The 26,265-nt window shown below is 41.2% G+C and overlaps 1 protein-coding gene across 1 annotated transcript in view; it reads right to left on the minus strand.

The window, feature by feature from the left end:
* Positions 1–266: 266 nt before the first annotated feature.
* LOC122787451 (methyltransferase-like protein 27) overlaps positions 267–26,265 on the minus strand; it is a 106,927-nt gene continuing 80,928 nt past the window's right edge. Inside the window, exons 4-5 of the mRNA XM_044054167.1 lie at positions 19,733–19,825; positions 267–665 (exon numbers count right to left, since the gene is read on the minus strand). Of these exons, the coding sequence (XP_043910102.1) occupies positions 430–665; positions 19,733–19,825 (329 nt within the window). The 3' untranslated portion in view covers positions 267–429. The remainder of the gene's footprint in view (positions 666–19,732; positions 19,826–26,265) is intronic.

Raw genomic sequence — 26,265 nt, forward strand, 5'->3', positions numbered from 1 at the left:
TTGGAGTGGCATGACTTGCACAGAAATGCATCCTATCTGGAACAAAATGCTGAAAATCTAGGTTTAGGTTCTCCTCCCATTGGTCTAGGGGAATAGCCAAAACCTTTTAGAGACCTTTCATGCATTACTGTATCTCATATACCTAGAGGAAAAGAATGCCTATTATTTAACCCCCCCCCCCCCTAAAATTCCACAGATGAAGTGGATTTTGAACATCTGAACTACAATGAACTGGATAGGGCAATCACAGAGTCAGAAACAGAAAAAAAGCTTCTAACATTTTTATTAGTTTTAAAAGTACTTTCACATTTCTAGCATTGTATCACTAACTGAAAGTTATTTCTACAGTATAGTAAGAATATGCTAATCATTTTTCTACACATGGGTTCCAACAGCTACAAGGGAAGTAGAAGTGTATGACAAAGAATGTTACGTTTGCTGTGACTGCTGAAGTGTACATTTTTTGTACAAATAAATGATGCCAGAAATATATGGAGAACCTGTAGATTCTTCCTCAGATACAGCTTTCTCCCATTCATTCACCTGCTGCACATCAACCTGCTCCCACAAACCCTGTTGTTCCAGTTGCTTCAGCATGCCTTGAAGCTGTCTCCAGTATGTGATATTGGAAGTGTTGGTCCGTGTTGTCATGCAGATATAGCCACCTGTGGAAACAAAATAGCTTATGACCTCCTGTTAAAAGAAGAATTAGCCACACAGTGAAAAAAAATGGCCAAATGTCTTAGTCAGCTGGTAAAACATTGTGACAGATAAATAATCCATAGTGGCATTTTAATTCACATTTCCCTATACTGCTCAGCTTCATTAAGAAATACAGACTGTGCCAAGAGATCCAGTAATGAGCCAGTATAATCCTAATTGTTGCCTGATCCTATGAGTTTACCCACAGCAAGTTTACTTTCACATTTTAAGTTGCTTATCTTCTGCATAAATGGTTTACTAGAGCCCTGTTATTTCACAAACATAGTAAACCACTGCACACGCAGATTTATGTATACAGATGTGCACACATGAATTCACACGCTATTCACAAATAGTGATCCATCATGCCTCGCTAATACTAGCAGACAAGGCAGACAACATGGTTTTACTTACAGAACAACTGCATAAGTTATTACTTAATTGTCTGGGCATGAGGAATAAATTGTAAATATCTTTTTTTTCTAGTAAAGATAGTTTGTCAGAGCTGATGTTCTTGGTAGCTCTAAGTACTTATATCACTACTTATTCAGCTACAAGACCTCTGACTTTAAAACTACTGCTTCACTGCACTGATTTTTGGATTTTCTATTTTTAAGGTTTGGATATTTCCATTACTTTTTGATTTTGGTTTTATTATATTACAGTTCGTTGTATTTTATATTGCTGCAATTTTTTAAGTCTTAAAGCTGCTGGCTAGGATCAGTTATAAAACCTTCCTTTTGCATTCACTGATTTAACAGGAATTAGACCTAGCTAATTAGTAGGAGGAGCTGTGAAACAGTTTTCTTATTTAAGGTATTTACCTACATTCCTATGCAGCTGCAAGAGCACCGAGTTTAAAACTGCTGTTAGACTGCATTGTTTTTGGATTTTTTCCACCCACCTATCAAATTATTGTTGTTCTTTTAAACTTGGTATCTTTTCAGCTGCTCACTAGAGTCTGCAAGCCCCTCCTGGTGCTATTTGTACTAGACACTGATAGCTCAAACTGATAAGGCACTCCCATCAGACTCTAAGCTTGAGTTAGCTTCTGTTTCATACTATTCCATTTCAAAAAGTGCACACTGTAATATTCAGAGTGTTAACATGAACTGTGTATTATTATTTTCTGCATTTTCCTTGTTTTAACCAAAGGCCAACGAAAATCTACTGCATTTTTCTGTGTGCATTCACTTGGTCTGGGACCTCAGTCTTGAAGTATAACTTAAAATAGTTACACACATAATTTAGCGTATGTCAAGTTAGGTCCTATTCCCTCTGAATCTATACATATAACAAAAGGAACTAATCAAGTATGTGCCATGTCACTGATTCTATTTGCTCTGGCTATTGAAATATGGGCAGTTCAATTCGCAACAATATAAAAATCAAAGGAATAGATGTTTATGAACAATACAATTCTATGACTTAAGGACTCCATTTCAAAAATCAAAATCAAAATTGTTATTTTTAAATAAAAAAAAGAACTGCAGACTAAGGGGGATCACATCATAGGGAAACAAGAATCTACATTAAAATATCTAGGAATTGAGTTATACAAGGATAATAATGAATTAGTCTCAAAAAACTACAATAACATCATCAATACAATTAAAATCGCTGTGGAAAAATGGAACAAAATAATATTAACATTTGAAGATAGGATACAGTTAATAAAAATTGTTTTACTGTCCAAGATCCTATATATAGCCTTAGCAATACAACTGTTACCAGAAAGGAATATACTTCAAGAAATAAATTCATGCCTAATAAAATTTTTATGGTTTCCCAAAAGAAACCGAATAGCTTTAATACATCATATCAGACCATGGAAACAGGGAGGATTAAACTTTCCTGATATAGAAATATATATAAAAGCATCAATATCTAAAACAATCTCAGATTGGAATAGTCCAAATTAGTCTGCATATTGGAAAGAATTACTAACTGTAATATCAATAAATGAATTTGATTTACTCAAAAAATTTCAAATAATAGATAAAAACAATTTGCCATGGCACATATGTATTAATATGCAATATAACATAACTAAACCCACTAAAACTCATATGATTAATTATTACATTGACTTATTTAGGAAAATTATAAATGCAAATATAGATTTAAAAATCTGGTTTGATCTTTTAACATCATTTATAGTCGCAAAGAACTTTCCACATAAAATATATAGAGAAATTATTCATTCTTGGGAAAAGAAAGGATTTGTTTGTTGGCTTAAATGTATCAAAGAACTAAAAGTTTTAGATATGCAAGTAATAAAAACAACATACAAAATTCCACAACAGGACTGGCTAACTTTACAGAGTATTCTGTCATATTTGCAAGATTTAAGTAGAATAATTAACAATTCTTCATTTAAAGAACTACCTAAATTTACGAAATACATATATGAAATCATATATAATGAGTTTAACATGGGAAACAGTATTTCAAAGTTTTACAAAATATTGATAAACTATAAAACACCCAAAACCTCATACTGGAAATATATAACAAAAGGACACTCAGTACAGTTAACTGAAGATATTAAAACAAATATCTTATTATCGATAAAATATACACCCTTTACACAATACTGGAAAGTTTTTAATGGGAAATGTTTGCACAGAGCCTTCTTAACCCCAGATAGAATCATTAAAATTAGTTCTTCCATAAAAAGAATATGTTGGAGATGTGAGGAAGTACACAATTCAGCTTGAAAGCACATTTTCTTTGACTGTGTTAAAATTAAGCCATTTTGGAATGGTATTAATAACTTTCTACAAGCTTTATTTAATGAATCATTTTATTTAACCAAAGCTCTTGCATTATTAAATGTGAACGAAGGTCCTCATTTGAATAGGTCAAACATGTATCTAGTATGGACTATATTTGCAATTTCAAGGAAGTGTATAACAAGAAGATGGAATACAAACACGATACCAACTTTGGAAGATGTCTACAGCCTACTGAAGACCACAGCATTATTGAAAATTAAAATTAAAGAACTAAGAATTTATCCAAAGCCATTTATCAACAACCCTTGGGGGGAAAGTCTTATCATTGATTGACACTATACAATAATTGATCAGACACTCTGAGGTCTTTGGCTAACAAAGTCTGCAGATGACTGCAAACCAGGAGCCATAATCGAAACTCCCAACGATGTGGACATACTACAAAAGGGCCTCACTGAGACAGATGCCTGGTGTCAAAGCCATGGCCTGAAGCTCAATGCCAAAAAGTGTATTGTCATCCCCTTTGGTAAAAACTCTGTACTCATGAACTAACACATAGCTGGTAGTCTACTTAATGCCGAAAATGTGATAAGAGACCTTGGGACACAGGTGGACAGTAGTCTCTTCTTTGATAATCACATCACCACAGTGGTCAGGAAATCCTTCTAAGTGGCTCACCTCATCACAAGAGGTTTCTCATCTAGAAAAAAAGAGGTAATTGTTCTTCTCTTCTCATCACTCATTAGACCCATTATAGAGTATAACACTCCTTTTGTATGTACCTCACAAGACATCTACAACAACTGGAAAGGCCACAGAAATACCTCACAAAGAGGATTACTGGCCTCAAACAGATGCCCTACGCAGACCGAGTAAAAAAAACTCCAGCTTTACTCCGTTGCATATCGCCTGCTCAGAGGCGATCTCTGCCTAACATACAAAGCTATGTCAAACCCAGAGCTGTTGGACATGCTCCACTTAAAGAAATCCCAATCCCTCCGAGCTACACGCTTCTAGGGACCTAAACCTTATCACCACAATAAAGAGAACATGCTGGAGGGATAGATTCCTGTCCCAGAGACTTTCCATACTCTGGAACAGACTACCTATCTATGTCAAACAGAGCTCCTCATTAGCACTCTTCAAGAAAAATCTTGATGATTGGATGGGAGATAGGAAATTCACCCCCGGGGATCACTTCTGTGGCTCTGCTCAACAGGGGCACAGGAAAATTATTTTCTTGGGCGAAAGCCAGGGTACATTTTTTGCTAGGCTTATATAGGCCCTAGGGCCAATAGCCTAGTACCCTCCTATGAACCTATGAAGAGAATTGTGAATTGCCGCAGGATCTGAGCCTCATTTATTTCAGTTCTACTGCATTTTTTGGCTTGCATTTACTTGGCCTGGGGCTTTATTCTTGAAGAATAGTAAGAGATGTGTGAATTACTGCAGGATCTGAGACCAGTTTAATATTGTTCTACAACATGTTTTTCTGTTTGAATTTTAGTTGGTCTAGGAACCTTATCCAAGTCTTCTAGTAGCACTCAGAATAATGAGAGAATTGTTAATTGCTGCAGGATCTGAGCCTTATATATACACACTTATATTGCATTTTTACTGTTTACTGATTGGATACCTCCCTAACTCATCTCCTATGACCTCTGCTGTGGTGTGAAGCAGTAGTTTGCAGTCCCATGTATAGAAACAGGCACCAAGAGTTGTAATTTTTCACATAAAACTTAATCTGCTATTTTCTCAAGTATCAAATGGAGTGTAGAGCAACTAGTCTGTTTGCTGAGAACTGCCCCAAAGTGTTGTTTTAGATCAATCCTAGACCTCTCCCCAGCTCAACATCTCCAAACCATGATTACACTACCCCTTAAAGATCACAAAAGTCATTCATGTGCAGCCTTGGGGAAATGAGTGTCTTAAGACAATGTACTAATTGTCCATGTCTGCTGACAACCACCTTATTCTTATGCAGATTGTCACAGTAAGGAAGAGATGTAATTACACTATGCCTTTGGAGGCAAAGTTTTTACATATAGACAAAGATATCTCCAAACAGACTGCCAGTAACAAACACTACACCTACTATGGATCAGCCACAAACTCACAGGCTTTTAAATACAATCTACCCATACCTCAAAGGCCTCCCATAAGCTGCTTTCAGCAACCTCTCAAAGACTCTACAAAGACAACATTCCCCAGGACACATACAATTACATCTCTCAATGTCTCATCCTCTTTGCCCTTAAGGCAAACTGCCACACAACCCAGTATATTGGTCATTGGAGAGACTGTTGAGAGACACACTGATGCCCCATCACCAGGCTGAGCAAGGAGGCAGTCACAAGACAGTTGCCGATCAGGGGTAAGGATCCGCCAGATCACACATGCAGTTAGGACTCTGAACAAGTACAAGTATGACTCTGTCACAGTCCATGTGGGTGTTAATGACCAGAGACATACCTCCCTGAACTATATGAAGACAGACACAATACAGTTTTTAAATTATAAGTACCAGGCAGGCATGAGTCTAGCACTGATCAGCATTCTGCCTTCTACAAGGATGATACCATAATAAAAACAGATGATGACTGATTTCAACAACTGGCTTATTTACTGCTGCCATCCTAAGGGGGCTCCAATATTTGTCAGCTTTGAGGAGATGATCAAAAGGCCACTCTGCTTTGCCAGGGATGGTCTGCACCTGTTCCCACTAGGCTTTTGGATACTGGCCAAAATATTATCCACCTCTACGGTGCCTTTTTTAGGCATTGCCAAACTGATAAACCTTCCAAGACAGTAAATTCTATGCAAGATGAACTAAACGAGTTACTGCTTAATGTTAAGAGTCAACAAGAGGCTTCATACTCTGGACAGTGTTAACATATGTGCAGTTACTGGAATGTGGTGTAAAGCCACAGAAAGCACCCCAGCAGTACAAGACTATAATGCTTTCCACACATTTACACCAGCTACTAAACAAGAAAAAACAAGTGGTGGAGCTGTATCAATATGCATAAAAAGTAGGCAAACCTCAAGATTACTCAAACAATATGACATGATTGAGCTACTCCATGCCCAACTAACTTTAGGTAAAGTCTCATACCATATTCTTGTTAGCTATAGGTCCCAGTCTATGTCCCAGGATTACCATACTATATACTTAAATGTACTGGAGTCACTCACAATTCAGCCCAATGCCATATTCATGGCCGATTTCAAGTATTCCACCATAAACTGGGATACACATACAACCACTAACATGCAGGCTCAAAGATTCCTGGATATTGGCAATACAAACACCCTGGAACACCTAATCTTCAGAACTATTAGGTGGTGCAAATATCTTGAACTGGTACTCACAAAATATGAGGGAATGTTGCACCCCACCCCTCCCATAGTGTAATGTTATCACTGGTTAGATGAGATCACAAAATGGTCACCCTTGAAATAAATATAAAGGCTGAACTCCCAGCAACCCCCAGAACCTTTAAGAACTTTAACCAAGGCTAACTACATCCTATTAAGTGATGGCATTGCTTAATTCCAAGTCCCCCTAACTTAGAGAACATGGTGGCCTATGTGGAAGTGTTTATGGAAACCCTGTAGAAGTATAGCTTAACAGAAACAGTAGTACAAAACCAAATTAAATTTAGGACAAGTAGTATAAACAAGACCCCTTGGTGGACCCCAGTATAAAAAGGTTGTACAACAAAAGAAAGAAAATTCTGTCCAAAAATAGGAAGGGCTACACCCAAAAGACAAAACACTCCCTCATCAGTCTCAACAAGCAACTAATCAAGTCCACCAACACCAACTTCCAGGCAAAAATAACCACCCAGTCTAAGGATAACCATAAGGTATTTTTCAGTTATGTACATAGCCTTAAAAGGAACACCCAACAGAGTGCTGAACTAACAGTAAGTGGAACTTCCTATACTGAACTAGGTGATATAGAAAATTTGCTAGCCAAAATAATATCTCTAGTTTCACTCTCTTATCACCCCAGTTTTCCCCCAGGAAATACCCTCTACCATTTCTCCCCCAGCTATCACTAAAGGACATGTCAAAAACAAAAAAATGGTGCCAATGAACAACAGGCCGAGTAAAACAAAATACATTTGTTTTACTTGGCCTGTTGTTAATTGGCACAATTTTTTTTTGTTTTTGACATAGTTTGTTGGGTTTTATAGTTTTTTTGACTAAAGAACATGTCCTCACTGCACTCTCCAGAGCTAGAAACCCTGCATCAATGGGTCCTAATAATATCTCAGGATTCCTCCTAAATGGTTTAAAACATGACAGGCCCACTAGAATTTCTATTCAACTAAAACAGGCTTCTTCCCTCTACACAAAGGCAGTCCATCAACAGTCTCATGGAACTACAGACTGTACGTTTGACTAGCCTTATAAGCAAGGCCAAGAAAAGATTGATCACAGACCTGATAAATACATATAAATTCTCCCAACATTGAACCAACCCCAGTTTGGTTTTGTCAGGAGTAGGCTAAGCCTGCTAAACTTAATGGACTTCTTCAAGAAGGACACCAGAATCATAGATGAGGACAAAATGGTACATACTGCATACTTTGACCTGGCAAAGGCATTTGACACAATACCTCCCCTTGGATATTATAGGTAAGCTCACAAATTCAGGCATAAATCCCTATGCCTTTCTAAGGAGATGGCAGTCCCACTATACTCAGCCCTCATTAGACCAAAATAGAGTACAATGAACCCTTCAATGTTTACCTGACCCAGCATTTTCAACAGATGGAGCAGCTACAGAGGTTCCTCAGTAAAAGAATACAGGGTGTAAATGATGTGTCCTATGTGGACCACTTCAAAGCCCTGTCCCTGTACTTTGTCTCTTACAGACTACTGAGGGACAATCTATACCTAATCTAAACAACATTCTCTGAGCCAACCCTGACAGATTTGTTACACATTTGTAAAATAAACAGTAGTAGACTTACATGATCTAAGGATCTAAACCTCATCCGTGACAAGCAAAACATGTTGAAGGGACAGGTATGTGCCTTACAGATGACAACTTCTCTGGAGCAGTCTCCTGAGTCATATGAAAAAGAACTTTTCCCTCAGCCTGTTCAAATACAATTTGAATCAATGGATGGGAAATCACAAGCTCACCCTTGACTTGTCACCTGTGACCTTCACAGACAGGGTCATTTTGTAGAAACACTAAGGCATAGGCATTTACCAAAGCCATTCTAGTCTGTGGGCATTGATAATTGGAAAAACTATGGCATGAATAGCTAGCCTTAAAAATCATCTAGGGCTGTTAGCCTAGTAACCTCCCATGATCCTTTTTCTGGCTGTTCTACAGGACACCGCATTTCTATTCCATAAACAACAGGTGTCCATGTCTCAGCAGATTACTGCTTTCCACAGGAAATTGCTTGCATGGTTTCTAAATGTGCCACTGCAGTGATTCATTTGCTTTTGTACATTTCTTGCTTTTTCGTATTTCTGCATCCATGACGTTGGTAAATATAATTTTGGGTGGTTGTATCCATACTGAGTGGTAAACAGGCTTGCCCCCACTTGTAAAAAACACTTGCTGATTATTTTTTCCATTTTGAGTTTTAGGAATTTATATTTGAATTTCTAGGTTCTCAGGTATAATTATTTGAGGTTTAGTAGTGGAATTCTTATTTTTATGGGGTTTTATAATGCAGTTAATATTTTATAAAATATAGCAGTTGTTTACTTAATTTAAAGCAGCATTATAAGCCCATTCCCCCTTCAAAATTGTGCTTTTTTGTAGCCATATTTTTTCTCATATATCCATAACTTCATTTATTTTGTCTGAGATTTCCTTTTTTCTTCATTTTAGTTAGGTTTATTTGCTGTTGCTGTTGCTGTGTGGATTTTTCATAATCTTTGACACGCTGCCACACCAAACCCTACATGTGGACTTAGGCATGTACAGTTTTTATCTATTACACCTCCCAATCTGTAAAGCTCTTTCCAGTGGTGAGAATCAAACCTTGTACTTTGCAGTTGAAAGGCATACACTCTAACCACTGTGCCACTTGCCCCTCCCCCCAAGCAGGACAAGTCCTCAACTGTAAGAACTCGTGAGTTGTTGATACTGGTTGACAAGGCTGATACAGGAGTTAATTTATAACACAACTGTATAAAGAAATGAGAAATCCAAACAGCTATGGAGGCATGAGGGATGTGCTGATGCACTCAAATTACATGGAGGAAAGTGAAGAAATTTATACTGCAATCTAAGGTACAACCTACTCTTCCTAGGCCGGTACTGACCTAAAAATATATGAAATGAGGTAATCCTTCCAGCAGTCTAACATATATCAAAATGTTGTTCTTATCAGATGATTTCCATAAAGCAGTACCATAATATAGATATTAGCCACATGAAACTTGCGTCGTCATGTGTTTTTTTGTTCATCACAAGATGTTCACAGCAATGTTGTCAGCATAAAGCTGCTTTCTTTTTTTAACAATTATTGCTCACATCAGCGCAAGTTGTGAATAATGCATTCAGTTACATTCTCAAAGACCCTGACTTACTGCAGTCAGCTTTTGAAAATTCCTTTCATTTAAGAGGGAAAGATAAACATAGAAAATAATGCCATATTCACTGTCTAACATGCAGTAGTGTATATACTGCATACAGTCAGGTCCACGAATGAAGCACCAGGACAGCAGTGATGGTGTACCACAGCAGGATTACAGTGCCAGAATCATACACTGCTGATGCATTATGGTGCACAAGAGCAGTGCACAGTCTTTGCATAGAAGGCTAGAGGAGAAGGACAACAAGGTGGGTCACGTGGCCTAACATATACAGTCCTCTAACACTGCACCAGGCATTCAGCAGAACACATACTCAAATAGCACAGTGGAAATCTTCCTATGATACAATTGTATTGATTTGGACATGGAACGCAAAAGATTTCAGCAAGTACTGGAAAAATGTTTATGTAAAAAATGGAATACAAGAAAGTATAGAATTTGTAGAATGTTGTCGACTATGTATAGGCATTATGTAAACCATTTACACTATATTCACATAGATGAGTATTCCTGGCATGACTGACATCCTTTGACTGCAGGTGTCCTTCTATGTCCTCCTCCTGTGACATGTGGCTACAGTGCTGGAATGTGAGGCATCCTGTGCAAACACTAAATGTCATATGAATCAGTGGAGGAGAACTTCCATCTGGGTTACATTGGCAGGAGTCATGTGACCAGATGCAGGTGCTACCTTATATGGTAGGGTGTGCACCAGTGTGTTTTAGACCATCTACCAGCACTGGCCATCATGACAGGAGGCCGCAAGTTGAAGATCAAAGATGGGTTTGGAACAATTTTAGACATGGTTCTGTGGTATCGTTTGTGATCATAAAAAAAACTGTGCCCATCCACTGCTAGTACACACCCACGGCATCAGGTAGGTTACAAGTATAACACCATAGTGTCCCCTCAGCTATCTAGTGGCGTGCACATAAGCCCAACAATAGGTCCTTTATCCAGCCCAAATGCTGGAGAAAATGTCATACAGCCTGACATGTCCTTAAACGGAAGGTATCTTGCAGCTGCTAGGCCTACCTCAGAGGCACAACCCAATCTGTAAATCATAAAACAGAAGACAACATAATGCATACCACAGTCCCAGGACAAGTTAGGCTAGGCATACTGACAAACTACCTGACCAAATATTAAAGATGAATGCAGAATCCACAATGTAAATGCATATTCTACACGTGTTTCATAATATGGCAGAGAAGGTGAAGCAGGTAGGTAGCCAAGACTCATCACAAGGATACAAAGGTACTTGTATAACATGGCACTGGCAAAGTGCCACAGCAATACAGGACAACCACCAGAACATTGAAAATGGCTGTCATGCAATGCAGCACTTAAATGGCACCAAGAACATGGCTGCTGGCAGATATGCAATAGTTATGCAATGCTAGCACAACTGTATAATACTGTTATATACAAATATATAAATTATCTATACATACACTACATACATATACTATGTCCCACGCATATGTGACAGGCACTCCTTTGGCTCTGAGTAAGCTACCTCATTTGTGCAGCAATGCTGTATCAATGGGACACAGGACACACAATACTTAATTTGGGGTTGGGATTGGCATAAGGGTTAAGGTGTTTACCTTGCAAACACAAGGTACATGGTTTGATTCTTACTTTTGGTCACTGTCTGGTTTTTGGCTAGATGTGGAATAGTCTGCACACTGACTACCTAATATTTAATGGGGGTTACCCAATGGTTAAAGTCTTCGCCTCACAGACACAATGTATGGGTTTAATTCTAGCCTTAGGTTATTAAATAGGCTTAAAATGGCTCTTCAGGGCAGTTACACTAGCCTAGCATTCACTTATGAACCTATGTATGTAAAAGGGAGTGCACAACTGTGGTACTAATAGTAGCTTGGATGTGTAATATACTGAGGTGGTGGTGCCGTGGGCTAACTCCACTCATGCCCCCTCAGTACCAGCAACATCTTTCACTTTCTTCTTTCTAGGTTGCTCCATTTGTGGTGACACTGATTGCCACTGCATGGAATTCCTGTTGTAGCCACTAAATGATGATGAGTTTATGCTCACACATGTGCCTTGGAGCATTTTGTCTAGTAGGGGAACATTTCCAAACAGCATCTCATGGACTGAAAGGACATGGCCTACAGACAGACAGACATACCTCCATACCTCCTGCTATGTCAACATTGGAGCACTGGGTACCATATAAGCCACCATTTCCTCTAATGTATCATGATTACATACACAAGCCTCTGTGTGGCAGGTGATGTGGTCATTAGGTGACTCACCATTCACTCTCACCCAGTGGAGCATAATCCCACTTCCACAGTTTGTATTCACTATTCTAGTACAGCTGTAGGTAATGTTGGACACTGTTTGATAATGAACCATTTGGCGATGGTGGTAATGGTCTTTGTCTTACTAGCAGAAATTATTAACAGAATGATTCTCCAGTTAAGTACAGTATGTCTAGCCTGAGGTTCAGTACTAAATGTTCTGTTACTTATGTTGACTGTGTTACCTTAATCATGTAACAACTACATCCACATCTTATCTCTTTAAGTAACTTGGCAGTGAAAGACCTTTGAGATACACTCAACCTAGCTGCTCGGTATAAACTACAAAAGACTGTGGTACGAAAGGTAATGCAATGGTTTACAAGAATTTTGTTCTTGGGTATCAGCACAGCACCCTGTCTAATGACTGTGTGATGATGAATTCCTGGAAGCCACATACATCTCCATCAACGTGTCAGAATTACTATTCTTGAAAAACAAACATGCATCAAGTACTTTGCTTTCACATCAGTCTCTTTGCATGGGGATATTCACATTACTACAAAAAAAAAAAAAAAACTCCCATTTCCCAACTAATTTTCAATAAGAAAGATGTTTTCCACTGAAAGTATTTTTTTTGACCAAGCAAGCTGTGTGGATTAATTGATAATAAATATGTCTACATACAAAGCAGATAGTACTAAAAGAACATACCAAACATGTAGAAATAAAAAAAATAGTTTTATTTGGATATTTTCTGTAGGTTAATGTATTAGTTATTCACACAACTGAGGACTTTCTGAATGAGTTGACCATAACTGAAGCAGTTGAAGACAGGGCATATATGAACACCTTTATTAAAGGTAGGGCTTCGGAGAGTGATACAAAGTAAAAGACATCAATGAAACAAAAATGTCACCTAGGTGAATTAAAGAGAGATTTCTGTTTTGATTTACAAACACAAAAACCATCAGCATGGAAATTCTTAACAATTGGAAGCAACTGCAAAAACAGAAAAATTGATAGTAACTGCCGAAAGTTCTGAAAGTGTATTGAAATACAATTTGGGTTCTTTGACAGTTACATTTTGGCTGTAAGGCCCAAGGTCCTGATATCTGCCTAAAAACCTTGCCTCAGGTCTAGGATTAAATCCTGATAGTTCCCAGATATGCATGTTCAGTTGTTAACTGCTGTAAGCTATGCACTACCCTATTTCTCCGGGGAGACAAGCAAAAAAGTCTATCGGACAGATCTGCTACATTTCATTTAGGTTTCCTTGAAGCTTCAGATGAATGAAACATGTTAGCCAAAGCTTCAGCTCAATTAATCACACACTAAAAACATTTTTTTGGGGGGGGGGGGGTTCCACCTGTACCACCCACAAGAAGGTCTTTGACTCTTGTTTTGTTTGTCTTTTCGGCCTTTCCTGGTTAGGGGTCACCACAGCGGAACTTCGGTCAACTAATGATTGGCAGTTGATTTTTATGGTGCCGAGTTGCCAGCCCGACACCCAACCTTCAGCGAAGGCACACCCATTCACGCAGGTCTTTTAGTGGCTACTTGACCATGGGGAGGACATGCAGACTCCACAAAGAAGGCACTCCAGCCGAGAATCGAATAGGAGAACCTCTTGCTGTGAGGCAACAATGCTACCACTGTATCACCGCGGCTTTCTCTAATCCCCTTTAATTATAATACAACTAAAGAGAAAAAATAAAATGGATCAGCACTGATTTCCAAGGGTGAGCAGAAATCAGGAAACTGAACTTGACAAGCTAAAAAGTACAGTTTTGTACCTACCATAAATGTAGATGTTCGAGTGCTAATACAGCTGCAGTCATAACATATGGGTTCTCCTGCCGTCAGGCGGGTCCTCGGTCAGCCGAATTCCAAAGTCTAGGTCCGGCGTCGGTTGTCGTCACTTCTTCCCTGACGTCAGTGCGACAGGGGTATAAAAAAAACAGCCGACGCCATTTTCTTCAGTTTTTCTTGCCCCAGATGTCAGGTGCCCCCAGAAGGAAGGCAATACATAAATTTATGTAATAATGCAATGCAATATAATCAAAAAACAGTAGTTGCAAGCAAATACACCATAAATGAATACCCCACTCAGGTTGTATGAGGAGGTGTTGGCCAATAGGCCTGTCCCAAGAGGGGAAGGAGGGAGGGAAACCTGGACTGCAGCTGTTTTAGCACTCGAACATCTACATTTATGGTAGGTACAAAACTGTACTATGTTCATCATGCATACAGCTGCAGTCATAACAGATGGGTAGAATCCCAAAGCTAAAAAAGGGGTGGTAGGCACTAGGTGGAACTAGGAGGAGCCTGGATGCCCTGCAAGACTGCAGTGGCAAAGCCTGCTCTAGTTTTGGAGTATAATGGTAGGTGGCTGCTTTCAAAATATCTTTGGTAGGAACCCCTCTGAGGAAAGCTGCAGAGGTAGCTGTGGCCCTTGTGGAGTGAGATCTGATGCCTGCAGGTACAGTTTTACCATGAAAAGAGTAACAAAAGCGTATGCAGTGGGCTATCCATTTTGAGATTGTCTGTTTGGAAATTGGCTTCCCTTGAGCTCCTGTAGCATAGGACACAAAGAGTTGTTCTGATTTTCTGAAAGGCTTTGTTCTGTCCAAATAATAACGCAGCTGTCTGTGGATGTCCAAGGAATGTAGTAGTCTCTCCCCTTTGTTTTGAGGATTAGGGTAAAAGGTAGGTAAGTGGATAGCCTGATTCAAAGCTACCCTGGATACCACCTTTGGCATAAAGGATGGATTGGTTCGTAAGGAAACTCTGTCCTGATGGAAAATGATGAAAGGCTGCACAGCCATGAGGGCTTGTAGTTCCGATACCCTGTGAGCTGAGGTGATAGCCAGAAGGAAGGCTGTTTTCCAGGACAAATATTGCAAATCTGTTGAGGCAGCTGGCTCAAAAGGAGGCAAGGTCAGCTTTTCTAGAATGAAATTGAGGTCCCAAGCAGGTATTGGTTGCTTCCTTGGGGGTTTTATATTCTTAGCCTCTCTGAGGAACTGTCTTAAGAGGGGGTGAGAGAATAAAGGAGGATCCGTGTTGTATTCTGCAGAAATGGCTGAGGCATGGATTTTGATGGAGGAGAATGAAAGTCCACTGCTTAGCAGCTCAGCTAGATACTGTAATATTTGAGGTAAATTCTGGTCCTTTTTCTCATTCCAGACACAAAACCGTTTCCATTTTGCGGAGTAAGCTTTTCTAGTAGAAGGCCTTCTGGCCTCCAAAATGACATCCTGCACCTCCTTGGAGAGTAGGGTCTGTTGTGAAGTTAAGGAATCTTCCATGTGGCCAGATTGAGTGTTTTCAGCTGACTGTGAAGAGTTTTGAAGCTGTGCTTAGTCAGAAGAAGAGGCATTAGAGGTAGGATCCATGGTGGGGAATGCGTCAGGCTCCTCAGGAGTGGGTACCAGTGCTGTCTTGGCCAATCTGGAGCAATGAGAATCATCTTTGGTCTGTCTGCTCTGGTCTTTAATAGAACTTTGGGCAGCAGAGGAAGAGGTGGAAAGGCAAAAACTGTCATTGTTGTCCACTCTCCAGGCCTGTGGATGAAATGTCCTTGAGCAGAATTTTGTCAATTGGTGATTTTTGTGGGAGGCAAAGAGATCTATGTCTGGCCTTTCCCATGCTTGAATTATCTCTGTAAAAACTTGAGGATGCAACTTCCATTCGTATGGATCTGTCATATTTCTGCTTAGGTTGTCTGCCAGTGTGTTTTCCTTGCCTGGCAAGTACTGTGCTTGAAGTTAGATTTGTAATTCCAGAGCCATGTTCCAAAGTGACATGGCTAGCCTGCATAGGGGGTATGAATGGGTTCCTCCCTGTTTGTTTATGTACCACATTACTGTGGTGTTGTCTGTCCTTATCAATAGCTGACCTGGCTGCAGAAGGTCTTTGAAAGCTATAATAGCATTTATTACTGCTAGCATTTCCTTTTGACTGATGTGTAGGTGCTTTTCTTTTTGGGACCATTTGCCCTGAATGCACCAATCTGTCATGTGCGCCCCCCAGGCGTAGTCCGAGGCGTCTGTTGTGATGACTTGATTTGCTTGAGGCTTGCAGAATGGGAGACCTGTGTTTCTTTGGCATGCTTGAGCCCACCACAGAAATTCCTTTTGAAGACATGGAATCAGTGGTATTATTGTTTCCAAACTGTGGCTGTGTTGAGACCATAGGTTTAAATACCATTGAAGTTTCCTCATATGCAGCTTTGCACATGGGATTAGTAGGATGCAAGATGCCATGAATCCCAGAGCCTGCAGGATTTTCCTTGCAGTTAGCCTGGTGAAATTTCCTAGTTATCTGAAGTATTGAGTTAGTTGCCCCTGTTTCTCTGGCGTGAGGTAGGCCATCTGGGTGTTTGTGTCCAAGTTGGCACCCAGGAAGATTATTGTTTGAGAGGGTATTAGCCTTGATTTCTTTTTGTTGACTGTGTATCCCAGAGAATTCAACAACATTATTACAAAAGCCAGATGTTTCAGAAGTATGTGCTTGCTGTCCGCTTGGATCAGGCAGTCGTCCAAATATGGGTATATTTGTATCCCTTGAAGTCTGCAGTAGGCAATTACTGATGCCAGGCATTTCGTGAATACTCTGGGCGCAGTAGATAAGCCAAAGGGCAATGCAGAGAATTGATAATGGGTTGAACCTGCAAGAAATCTGAGGTATATTCTGCAATCTTGTCTGATTGGGACATGCAGGTATGCCTCCTTGAGGTGCAATTTTACCAGCCAAGACTCCTTGCCCAGCATGGGAAGAAGCTGCTGTAATGTGAGCATCTTGAATTTTGGCACAAGTAAAAATGTGTTTAGGATGGATAGGTCCAAAATAGGTCTCCAATCTTTTCCCTTCCTTGGTACCAGGAATAGTCTGGAATAAAAACCTTGACCTTGTTCTTGTGTAGGTACCTCTTGAATAGCATTCATGTCAATGAGATCTGAAATTTGTCTTTGTGCCTCTGCCCTTTGATTGTGTGGCAGGTTTGGCATGCCTCTCATTTTTGGAAGGGTGTGCAAATGGAATCTGTAGCCTCTGTTTATAATGTCCAGGATCCATTTGTCTTTTGTGACAATATGCCAATTTTTTGAAAATAATGCCAGTTATCCGCCTAAAGGTGCTGCCATTTGAGCCTTGCTTGGCATGCAAAGGGGAAAGTCATTGGGCTTGCTTTCTGAATGGCTGTGAACTATCCTCACCACCTCTTTGTGTAGGAGCTTGCCATTGTCTGCCTCTAAACGATCCTTGAGATTGCCCTCTGCCCCTTGGGCGCCTGTATCTACCTCTTTGGGGTCTGTCCGTGGCTGGAAAGGACCAATTTTTGGAAGGCCAATTTCTACTGAAATGTGGAGGTTGTACCTGTAGGAAATCTTTCACTGTTTGCATTGATTTAGCCTTTTCCTCCATTTTCTTTAATACCTCCTCAGCTTTAACACCAAATCATACATCTTTTTGTAGAGGGGCATCTAGTAATTTAGCTTTGACATGATCTGGTAAGGTTTGCTCCTTGAGCCAGGCATGTCTACGTATGACTGATCCAGTAACTGCAGCTCTACATGAGGCCTCTAGAGCATCAAAACCACATTGCAAGGTATGTTTACCCACTTGTTCTGCACTATGCATCAAATTCTGCAACTCCTTGAAGTCTGGTTGTTCAGATTGTGACATTTTGCTTCTCAACTGTGATAACAGAAACTGTTGGTACTTTAACATATGGAACTGGAAGTTTAATGCCCTCATGGTTAAGGTGGCCGAGGTGTATATCTTTTTTCCCCACCTTTCTAAAGCTCTGGAATCTCACTCTGAAGGTAATGGATTTTTAGCAGTGGAGGCCTTAATTCCCTTGGGGCCCTGTGAGATAGTTTCTGGGTCAGCCGCATGGCTTTTGTATAAGAATTGGTGTGAGTCAGGAACCCGGTAGTACCTGTCAGGTTTGACTGGGGCTGGAGGTAAAGAGTCTGGGTTAAGGCAGGCCTCCGGATATACATCATCTAGAATGTCTAAGACAGGAGGTATAGCCAGAGGCCTGTGCTGAGGGAGTAAGAGAAAATCCCTAAGCCTTTTTTTTTGAGTCTGAGTACTCTTGGTCTTCCCAGTGGAAGTGCTCCCTCAAGGTATGCAAGGTTTCCCCAAAAGAGTAATCCTCAGGGGGGGAGACAGAGGGAATGGACTCCTCTGCATCAGAATCTTCAAAAGGGGAGTATGAATGTTCCTGGTCATCAGAGTGTTCTGAAATAATGGAGGCCTGGTCCGAGGAGGGGGATTCTTCCTCCACTCTGGGCCTTTTGTCCGGGGGAGGTTGAGAACCCCTGATAAGAGTAATCAAATCCTCAGCCATTTTGAGCATCTGCTTTATAGGCATGGGGCCTGGAGAAGGGCCCTGTGGAGCTTGTCTCTTAGAATGCATGGCTGCTTTAGACTTAGAAAAAGCCTTGATGGAAAAAGAAGAGGAAAGCCTGAAGACATCTTGAGAGGTGGCAGACCTATCTAAACTCTGAGTTTCACTGCCTAGAGTGGCTGCGGTATCGGTAGTCGGGGTGTGGGCTGAGGAGCCTGCGACCTCGGGTGCAGTAGACACTGCCAATGAAGTGTTGTCAGTAGTCAGGGGCTGCATAGGCGCCTCACTGAGAACCGGACCACCTATAGTCGGCTTTGGCGTGGTGTCGGTAGTAGCCGCGGACCTCGTATGTCGGTCCTTATCTTTGCGTCTTTTACTCAAAACTGGAGTCGGAGTATCCGACGACATAATGTAATTAAATTTTTTGCCAAAATAATGTTGGGCGAACTCCGCCCGACGCTTAATGGTGCGTCTGTTGAATGTAGCACAAAAACGACAGGTTGAGGCGTCGTGGTCTGGGCCTAAGCAAGGAATGCAGAGGGAATGAAAATCCTTATGCGGTATTTGCTTCCCACATGAAATACAATTATTAACTTTGTCTGACATCGGTCTGAGGCAAGAAAAGTTTCCCCAAAGGGGTACTTAGCTTTCAAGAAGACTTTGGTTGCAAAATTTTTGTAATCTCAGGAGCTGGCTGACCGGCACTTGCGAACTGCTTCTGCTTCGGGCACCGCGCGGCAAGAAAGACTGAAGAAAATGGCGTCGGCTGGTTCTTTTATACCCCTGTCGCACTGACGTCAGGGAAGAAGCAACGACAACTGACGCCGGACCTAGACTTTGGAATTCGGCCGACCGAGGACCCGCCTGACGGCAGGAGAACCCATCTGTTATGACTGCAGCTGTATGCACGATGAACATCCTTATGTAATGTACACTCAAGATTTTTACTGTGGAAGAAAGTCTGTTCAGAATTTATTCTAGCATAAACACTGTTTGAAATGGCGAACAATAGCTATCTATCTGCAGCATTTGTTAAGTTCCTAAATTGAAGAGTCAGGCTTATTTTAGGACATAAAATAATTTACCTGGCTTAGTCACTCTGCACAACTCTGGTATCACTGAACAGGGCACCTGCCCCTCACTAAGTCCTCCGACAATAATGACAGCGTCATAAGAAGCTACATAAGAGAAATATAACCAATCAGACAAGCATCATAAGGCTCTAAAAGATAGACAAACATAACAAATCAGATATGCATCAACACTGTAGGCATAAATGCTCTGAATACTGTACAGTAAATTAAAAATATAGTAAAACATCTACTCGATTTAAAGCACATAACATGAAAAACAAACAGCATGCAAATATGAAAGTTTCCTTAACACAAAATATATTTCCTTCCCACTGATCTGGCCCTTAATATGTCACCAATAAAGAAATAATTCACTCTGCTTTCTGTAACACAATCTAAATTCTCTCTGTATGTGATTTTCTATGAAATCTAATATTACTGCCATTTACTGTTTTGCAGCATTCTGCTTATCAAAATACAAAACATTAAAAAGTTGCAAAGTCTACAATTAAAATATAAAAGATGAAGGGGGGTTGTGCTCCCATTACACACTGAAAATTATATACATCAAACTTGGAGATTATAACACATTGGAGAAAGGGTAAACTCCTGATCCCCTGAAATACTGGTAACCGGCAAAGAGGCTGTTTTGATGTTCTGAATGTTTGTCCAATAAACATTTAAACAATTAAATGACTTCTGTCACAAGACACGATGCAATAACTACTGTTCCTTTGAGTTGTTAGGCTCAGAATGACAGCAAACCTAATATCTATGGTTGTGTTTAACCTTCGTGTTTCATTTAAGCCCACTTCTCAAAATGTTAGCACTTAAGATTTCCTTGATCTTTAACTCAATGTAACATTCTTTTTGAGCTCTCAAGTTTGCTAATAATCACTACTGTAAATATATGCCACTTACAATAGCTGTAACGGACTGCTTCATTTTGGTGCATTGCTGTCGTATGGCTTGAATAGTGCCTAAATTAGTTTGGTTCAGACCACTTACCCAGTTAATCAAATACATAAATGCATAAAATATAGTTGAGCAGTGAGTGAGTAGGAAGGATGCATGTAAGGAATACATTTTACACCTTTAACAAAAAGCAAGTATTCATGCACCTTCTACCGGAATCAGCAACAGGACCATAGAAATCTGTTCAGGAAAGTGTAACTAATACAAAAATCAAAGTTACTGCAAAACATCCAGTGTCTCAAGAGATATCCAAAATAAAGCAGTAAAAGTCAGTGTAGAATACATAGTGATAATGTCTGCAGAGATATTCAAATAAAGCTCTGCTTGAAGGCACTATCATTCTAAGTCACTGAAAAGGGGGTAGCTGAAATAAAAGAGAAGGAAAGGCAAAATGAGGGTGCATTGCAGGTACAGAGAGAGAGAGAGAGAGAGAGAATTGCAGGCGTACGTCTGGGCTGTAAAAGCATATGACACCAGACTGTCAGCCCAGACCATGCCACTTTAAGGCAGAACAATCTGTAAAGATCATTAAAGATTTCCCTGTCCCAACAGAAATGTCTACAGTTGCTTGAAATTCTAGCCTAACTTGGAACGCACATTTATAGTATAGACTTTCAGTAGAGACAGCACTATGATTTGCTGCAGGACCTGTGTCACAGAGCTCCATTGGCTTTAGTTTCTGGCTTTTTAATTGGTTTACTCTCCTAACTCATCTACAAGCTGCTCTGAGTTGCACTCACCCAAGGTCTTTGAATCAAGACTCAAGTACTGGGAGAAGAGACGTGCCAGTTGTGGTGGACTCAAGGCATGCAAAGCAGCATGTTTTCACCAAAAGGGAAGAAAAAGCATGGATTTAATGTTGGAATGCACATCTGAGTTGCACTTAGAGTCTTCTACCTACCTATACAATTATTTCTTACTTTTGTGCAATTTTATTCTTTTTTACTTTTTTTTTTTTTTTAAACAAAAGTTTTTGCCTGTGATTTCAGCCAGGTCTGGTGTCATAGTCTTGTAGTTTTATTTTTAATAGTGGGAGTATTATATTTTACTGTAGGATCTGTACCACATTACAGCCATTTTCATTTACAGTGTATTTTGTTATCTGTAGTAACTGTACTTGCACACACTACCTAGTTTGCTGTCACACTGTTGTAGTAAGATTCACAATAGTGAGAGTATTGGGATTTTCTGCATAATATGTGCTCCATAAAGCCTTTGTAAACATTTAATTCACATTTCCTGCTTTTTATCGCCTTCCTGCTATAAAAGCAGTTGCACCTGGATACATGGGTCTCTCCTGGTGCCATAGTCTTGTAGTTTGATTCTCAACAGTGGGAATATTGTGATTTTGCTGCAGGACTTGTGCTACACTACAGCCGTTTCTCATCTACAGTATACTTGGGAAGCATTGTTTTCTGCTTGATTGTGCCTGTGCAGGCTGCGCTTACTATTTTGAAAAAGGAAGCTATGTACTCACCCTAACGTTCCATCTGAGTTGTTGCTTTTCATTTGTCCTCAACCTGTGGGAACTCGATCTGACTCGGCTGCATTTTCTAGCATCAAATCCGAGCTCCAAGCTCCTCCCCTACTCATAATACCCCTGTCTCCCTCCTCTACTCAGATTGAGTTTGCTGACAGCCATAACACTCTGACCTAGCCAGGAGTCTAATACCTTGAGCACCCTGAAAGCACTACAGGAAAGACAAAGGTTTGCCAAAGTAAGGGCTATGTCTCATCCACCCAGTGCATCTCACAGCTCGCAAAAGGCAGGGGGAAGCAAGAAGGGATGGTTGAAGACAAATGAAAAGCAACAACTCAGATGGAATGTTATGGTGAGTACATAACATCTTTATCTGAAGTTGTTGTTTTCATTTGCTCTTCAACCTACGGGACAGAGTTCCCAGCTAACACAAGACCCTGGCAGGTTCTCATGGAAAGATATTTTGAAGCACGGTTAAGCCAAAGGATGCCCTGCCTCTGGACAGGAGATCTAACTTATAGTGGGAAACAAACATATGTGAAGATGCCCAAGTAGCCGTAGAACAAATATCATCCAAGGAAACTGTAGACCAAAAGGCCACTGAAGCAGCCATAGACCTAGCAGAGTGCACCTTAATTTGACCTGGTGGAATTAAACCTTTGGCTATAGGTTCATAGGCTCATAGTTTAGTAATAAGCTAACTGCCCTTGCGAGCTGTTTTAAGCCTAGCCAATTATCCCTTGTGAGACTCAAACCCTGCACCTTGTGTTTGTAAGGCAAACACCTTAGCCATTAAGCCACCCTCCCCACCAATTATGCACTGAGAAATCCAACAAGCAATAGTCACCTTTGACACAGGTTTCCCTAAGAATGGCTTAAAAAAGGAAACAAAAAGTTGATCCAACTTGCAGAAGGACTTTGTTCTAAGCAGGTAAAAGTGCAACTGCCTATGAACATCAAGCAAGTGCAATTTATACTCTCCCTTATTCTGAAAGTTGGGGAAGAAAACCGTGATATTGATAACCTGATTAATGTTGATTCCAAAGCCACTTTCAGGAGAAAGGAAGGGTTCATGTGTAAGGATACCCTATCTTTATGGAACACCATATAAGGAGGCTTAACAGATAAGCCCTGAATCTCTGACACTCTTTTGGCTGAGGTAATAGCAACCAGAAAAGCTGTCTTCCAAGACAGAAATTGCAAATCCACTGTAGCTGCAGGTTCAAAGGGGGAAGAAATCAAGCCTTATAGAACTAAAGTAAGATCCCAAGGGTGTGTAGGGTCCTTGATTGAGAGCTGAAGTAAAAAGGTACCTTTCAAAAAGCTAGGGAAGCCGACTTGTCTCCTATGTGAAAACTGGAGATACTTGCCAGCTGTATCTTAACCGTGGAAAGAAACTTGGCACCATGATGAAAAATATCTGCCAAAAACTCCAGGATAGCAGGAACTGAAGAAGTGAAAGGATCCAAATCATGTTGGGATGCCCATATCAAAAAATATTTCCACTTACTAGAGTAAATTTTCCTAGTGGCCAGTTTATGAGCCGTTACCAAACTCTTCTTAACCGGAGAAGACAGCTCAGAAGTCCTAGCTACAATTGGAACTGGAGCAGCCAAGCTGTGAGCTTCAGACTGACTAGATCTGGGTGTGGGATCCCTGAGGGATGCGAGATCGGATCTGGCACTGGATCCAACGTCCAAGGAGGACACAGTACATGAGACCACAGAGATGGGAACCATACTTGGCGAGGCCAGAAGGGGGCACTGAGGATCACTAAGCTCCCCAGCCGTCGGGCTTTCTGAATGAACTTCAGGATCAGGGGAAGTGCATACATAAGCATACAGAAGACCAGAGGGCCAAGCATGAACCATAGTGTCTTCTGGGGGAATCCCTTGGAAGTCGGTTCAAAGTGAAATACTAGCTGCACTTCGCATTGGAAGGAGAGTCAAAGAAATCACTGCAAGGCCGACCCAACGTTAGGAATATCTGTTCCGCTACTGAAGGATTCAGAGACCACTCATGAGGCATCAGAATAGATCTGAGTCTGTCATCCAGAATGTTGGACCTCCCTGGAATGTGCGTTGTCACCAGAAAATGGCTGGTGATCGCCCACTCCCACAATCTCATGGCTTCGCAACAAAGGGGAGTAAGACCTGGTTCCCCCCTGTTTGTTGATGTACCAGACTACAGACATGTTCTCTGTCTGGACAGCAGTCGTCCCTGAGGGAAAATGGGCATGAAGAACTTGCAATGCCAACAGCACTGCCCTCATTTCCAGGATGTTGATACGCAGTTTGGTCTCCAGGCAAGACCACATGCCTTGGACTGTCCTTCCTATGCAGCACCCCCCCCCCACCCAAGAAGGGAGGCATTTGTGATCACTGTGGATGCAAGGACAAAAGGATGACCCAGGAGGAGATCCATGAATTGAAGCCACCAGAGAAGCAAATCCCTGCAGGCTCAAGACACATGAACTGAACAGGACAATGGTAGCTGTAGGATGGACCATGGGACCACTAAGGTCCATTGGAGAACCCTCATATGCTAATGAGCTGTAGGGATAAGGGTGATAGTGAATGCCATGGACCCCAGTGCCCGAATAACTGATTCCGCAGGGGGATATTAGGTCAATGTACAAGACATGATGTCTAAGGTCAGAAAAATCTTGCTCTGAATGGTGTCCAACCGAGCTCCAATAAAGTCTATAGTTTGAACTGGATCCAATAAGGACTTGTTTGAGATTTATGGTTATGCCCAACTGATGGGCAGTTTAAAGAAGGAAATCTCTAGCTTGGTAGAGGTGATGCCAAGAGGAGCCAATCATCCAGGTAGGGGAAGACCTGGAACCCCTGCAGCCATAGCTACCACTGTCATCACTTTGGTAAACACCCTGGGGGCGGTGGTGAGACCAAAGGGTAGCGCTCTGAATTGGTAATAATTGGCTCTCAGGTGAAAGTGGAGGAACCTCCGACAGTGCCTGCTCATTTTGATGGGGTAGTATGCATCCTGGAGGTCCACTGAACACATCCAGTTGGTTTTCTACAGAAAGGGCAGAATAGATTGGAGGGTGACCATCTGGAATTTTGTCCTGGGAAGCAACAGGTTTAGGATCGAAAGATCCAGAATGGGTCTTAAGGACCCTGTCTTCTTTGGAACTAAAAAGAACCTGGAGTAGATGCCTAATCTGGACTGGTCTGGGGGAATGGGCTGGATGGCTTATTTTTTGAGCAGCTTGGAAATTTCCTGTGCTGCTTCCTCCCTTTGTGAGGGTAGAATGTCTGGGAGGTGTTTGGGCAGGACTAGCCTTTGAATGAAGGGGACCGAGTATCCTCTGGATATGATTTGGAACACCCAATGATCATCTGTAATTGACTCCCAGGCTGTTGGGTGTAGCGAGAGATGTTGCCCAGCTGCCTCCAGAGATGAGCAGTAGGGCAACCCTTCAGTGCTTCTGCATGGGTTTGTCAAATAATGAATCCAGAGAGCCCTGGTTCCTCGGACCCCGCTCTGCTGCGAGGGCAGTATCTGCCATATCCCACTCTGCCTTTGGGTAAGGGCGAGTCCAGAGCATTATGGCAAAAGCCCTGAAACTTCCAGAATCACATCTTTTTTTTGTCCCTCACTGCTTCTGGGAAAAGGATCATTGAGGGGTTGAGAAGCGGATCCCGATGGCAGACAATGTCTTCCCGTCTTTCTCGCTCTGGACCAATGTGACTTGTACAGTCTTTCCAAAAAGAGTGGAACCATCATATGGGGCATTGGTGAAAGATGCCTTGAAGGGCTGTGAGAATGGACAAACCTGGAGCCAGGCATGATGCCTGATGGCAACGCCTATACTGGCTGCTCTAGTGGCGCCTTCAGTAGAGTGGGACAGGAGCTGCATAGAGGTGTTGGAAACTAAAGTAAGGGTGGCCATATGGGAGGAGAACACCCTTGTGCTCCTCCACCAACATGGACCCTGGGGCAGACTCAGGTACCTCCTTGACCAGGTCTCACTGAAGTCTGATCACATGTGCCATACATTTCAGCGCACGTACAGCAAACATGGCTGAAACACAAACCCGCTTTCCAAAACGGGCCATGGTCCAGG

This window comes from Protopterus annectens, chromosome 13.part0 (genome assembly GCF_019279795.1).
Source record: "Protopterus annectens isolate FY-2018-M chromosome 13.part0, PAN1.0, whole genome shotgun sequence".
Taxonomy (NCBI): Eukaryota; Metazoa; Chordata; order Ceratodontiformes; family Protopteridae; genus Protopterus; species Protopterus annectens.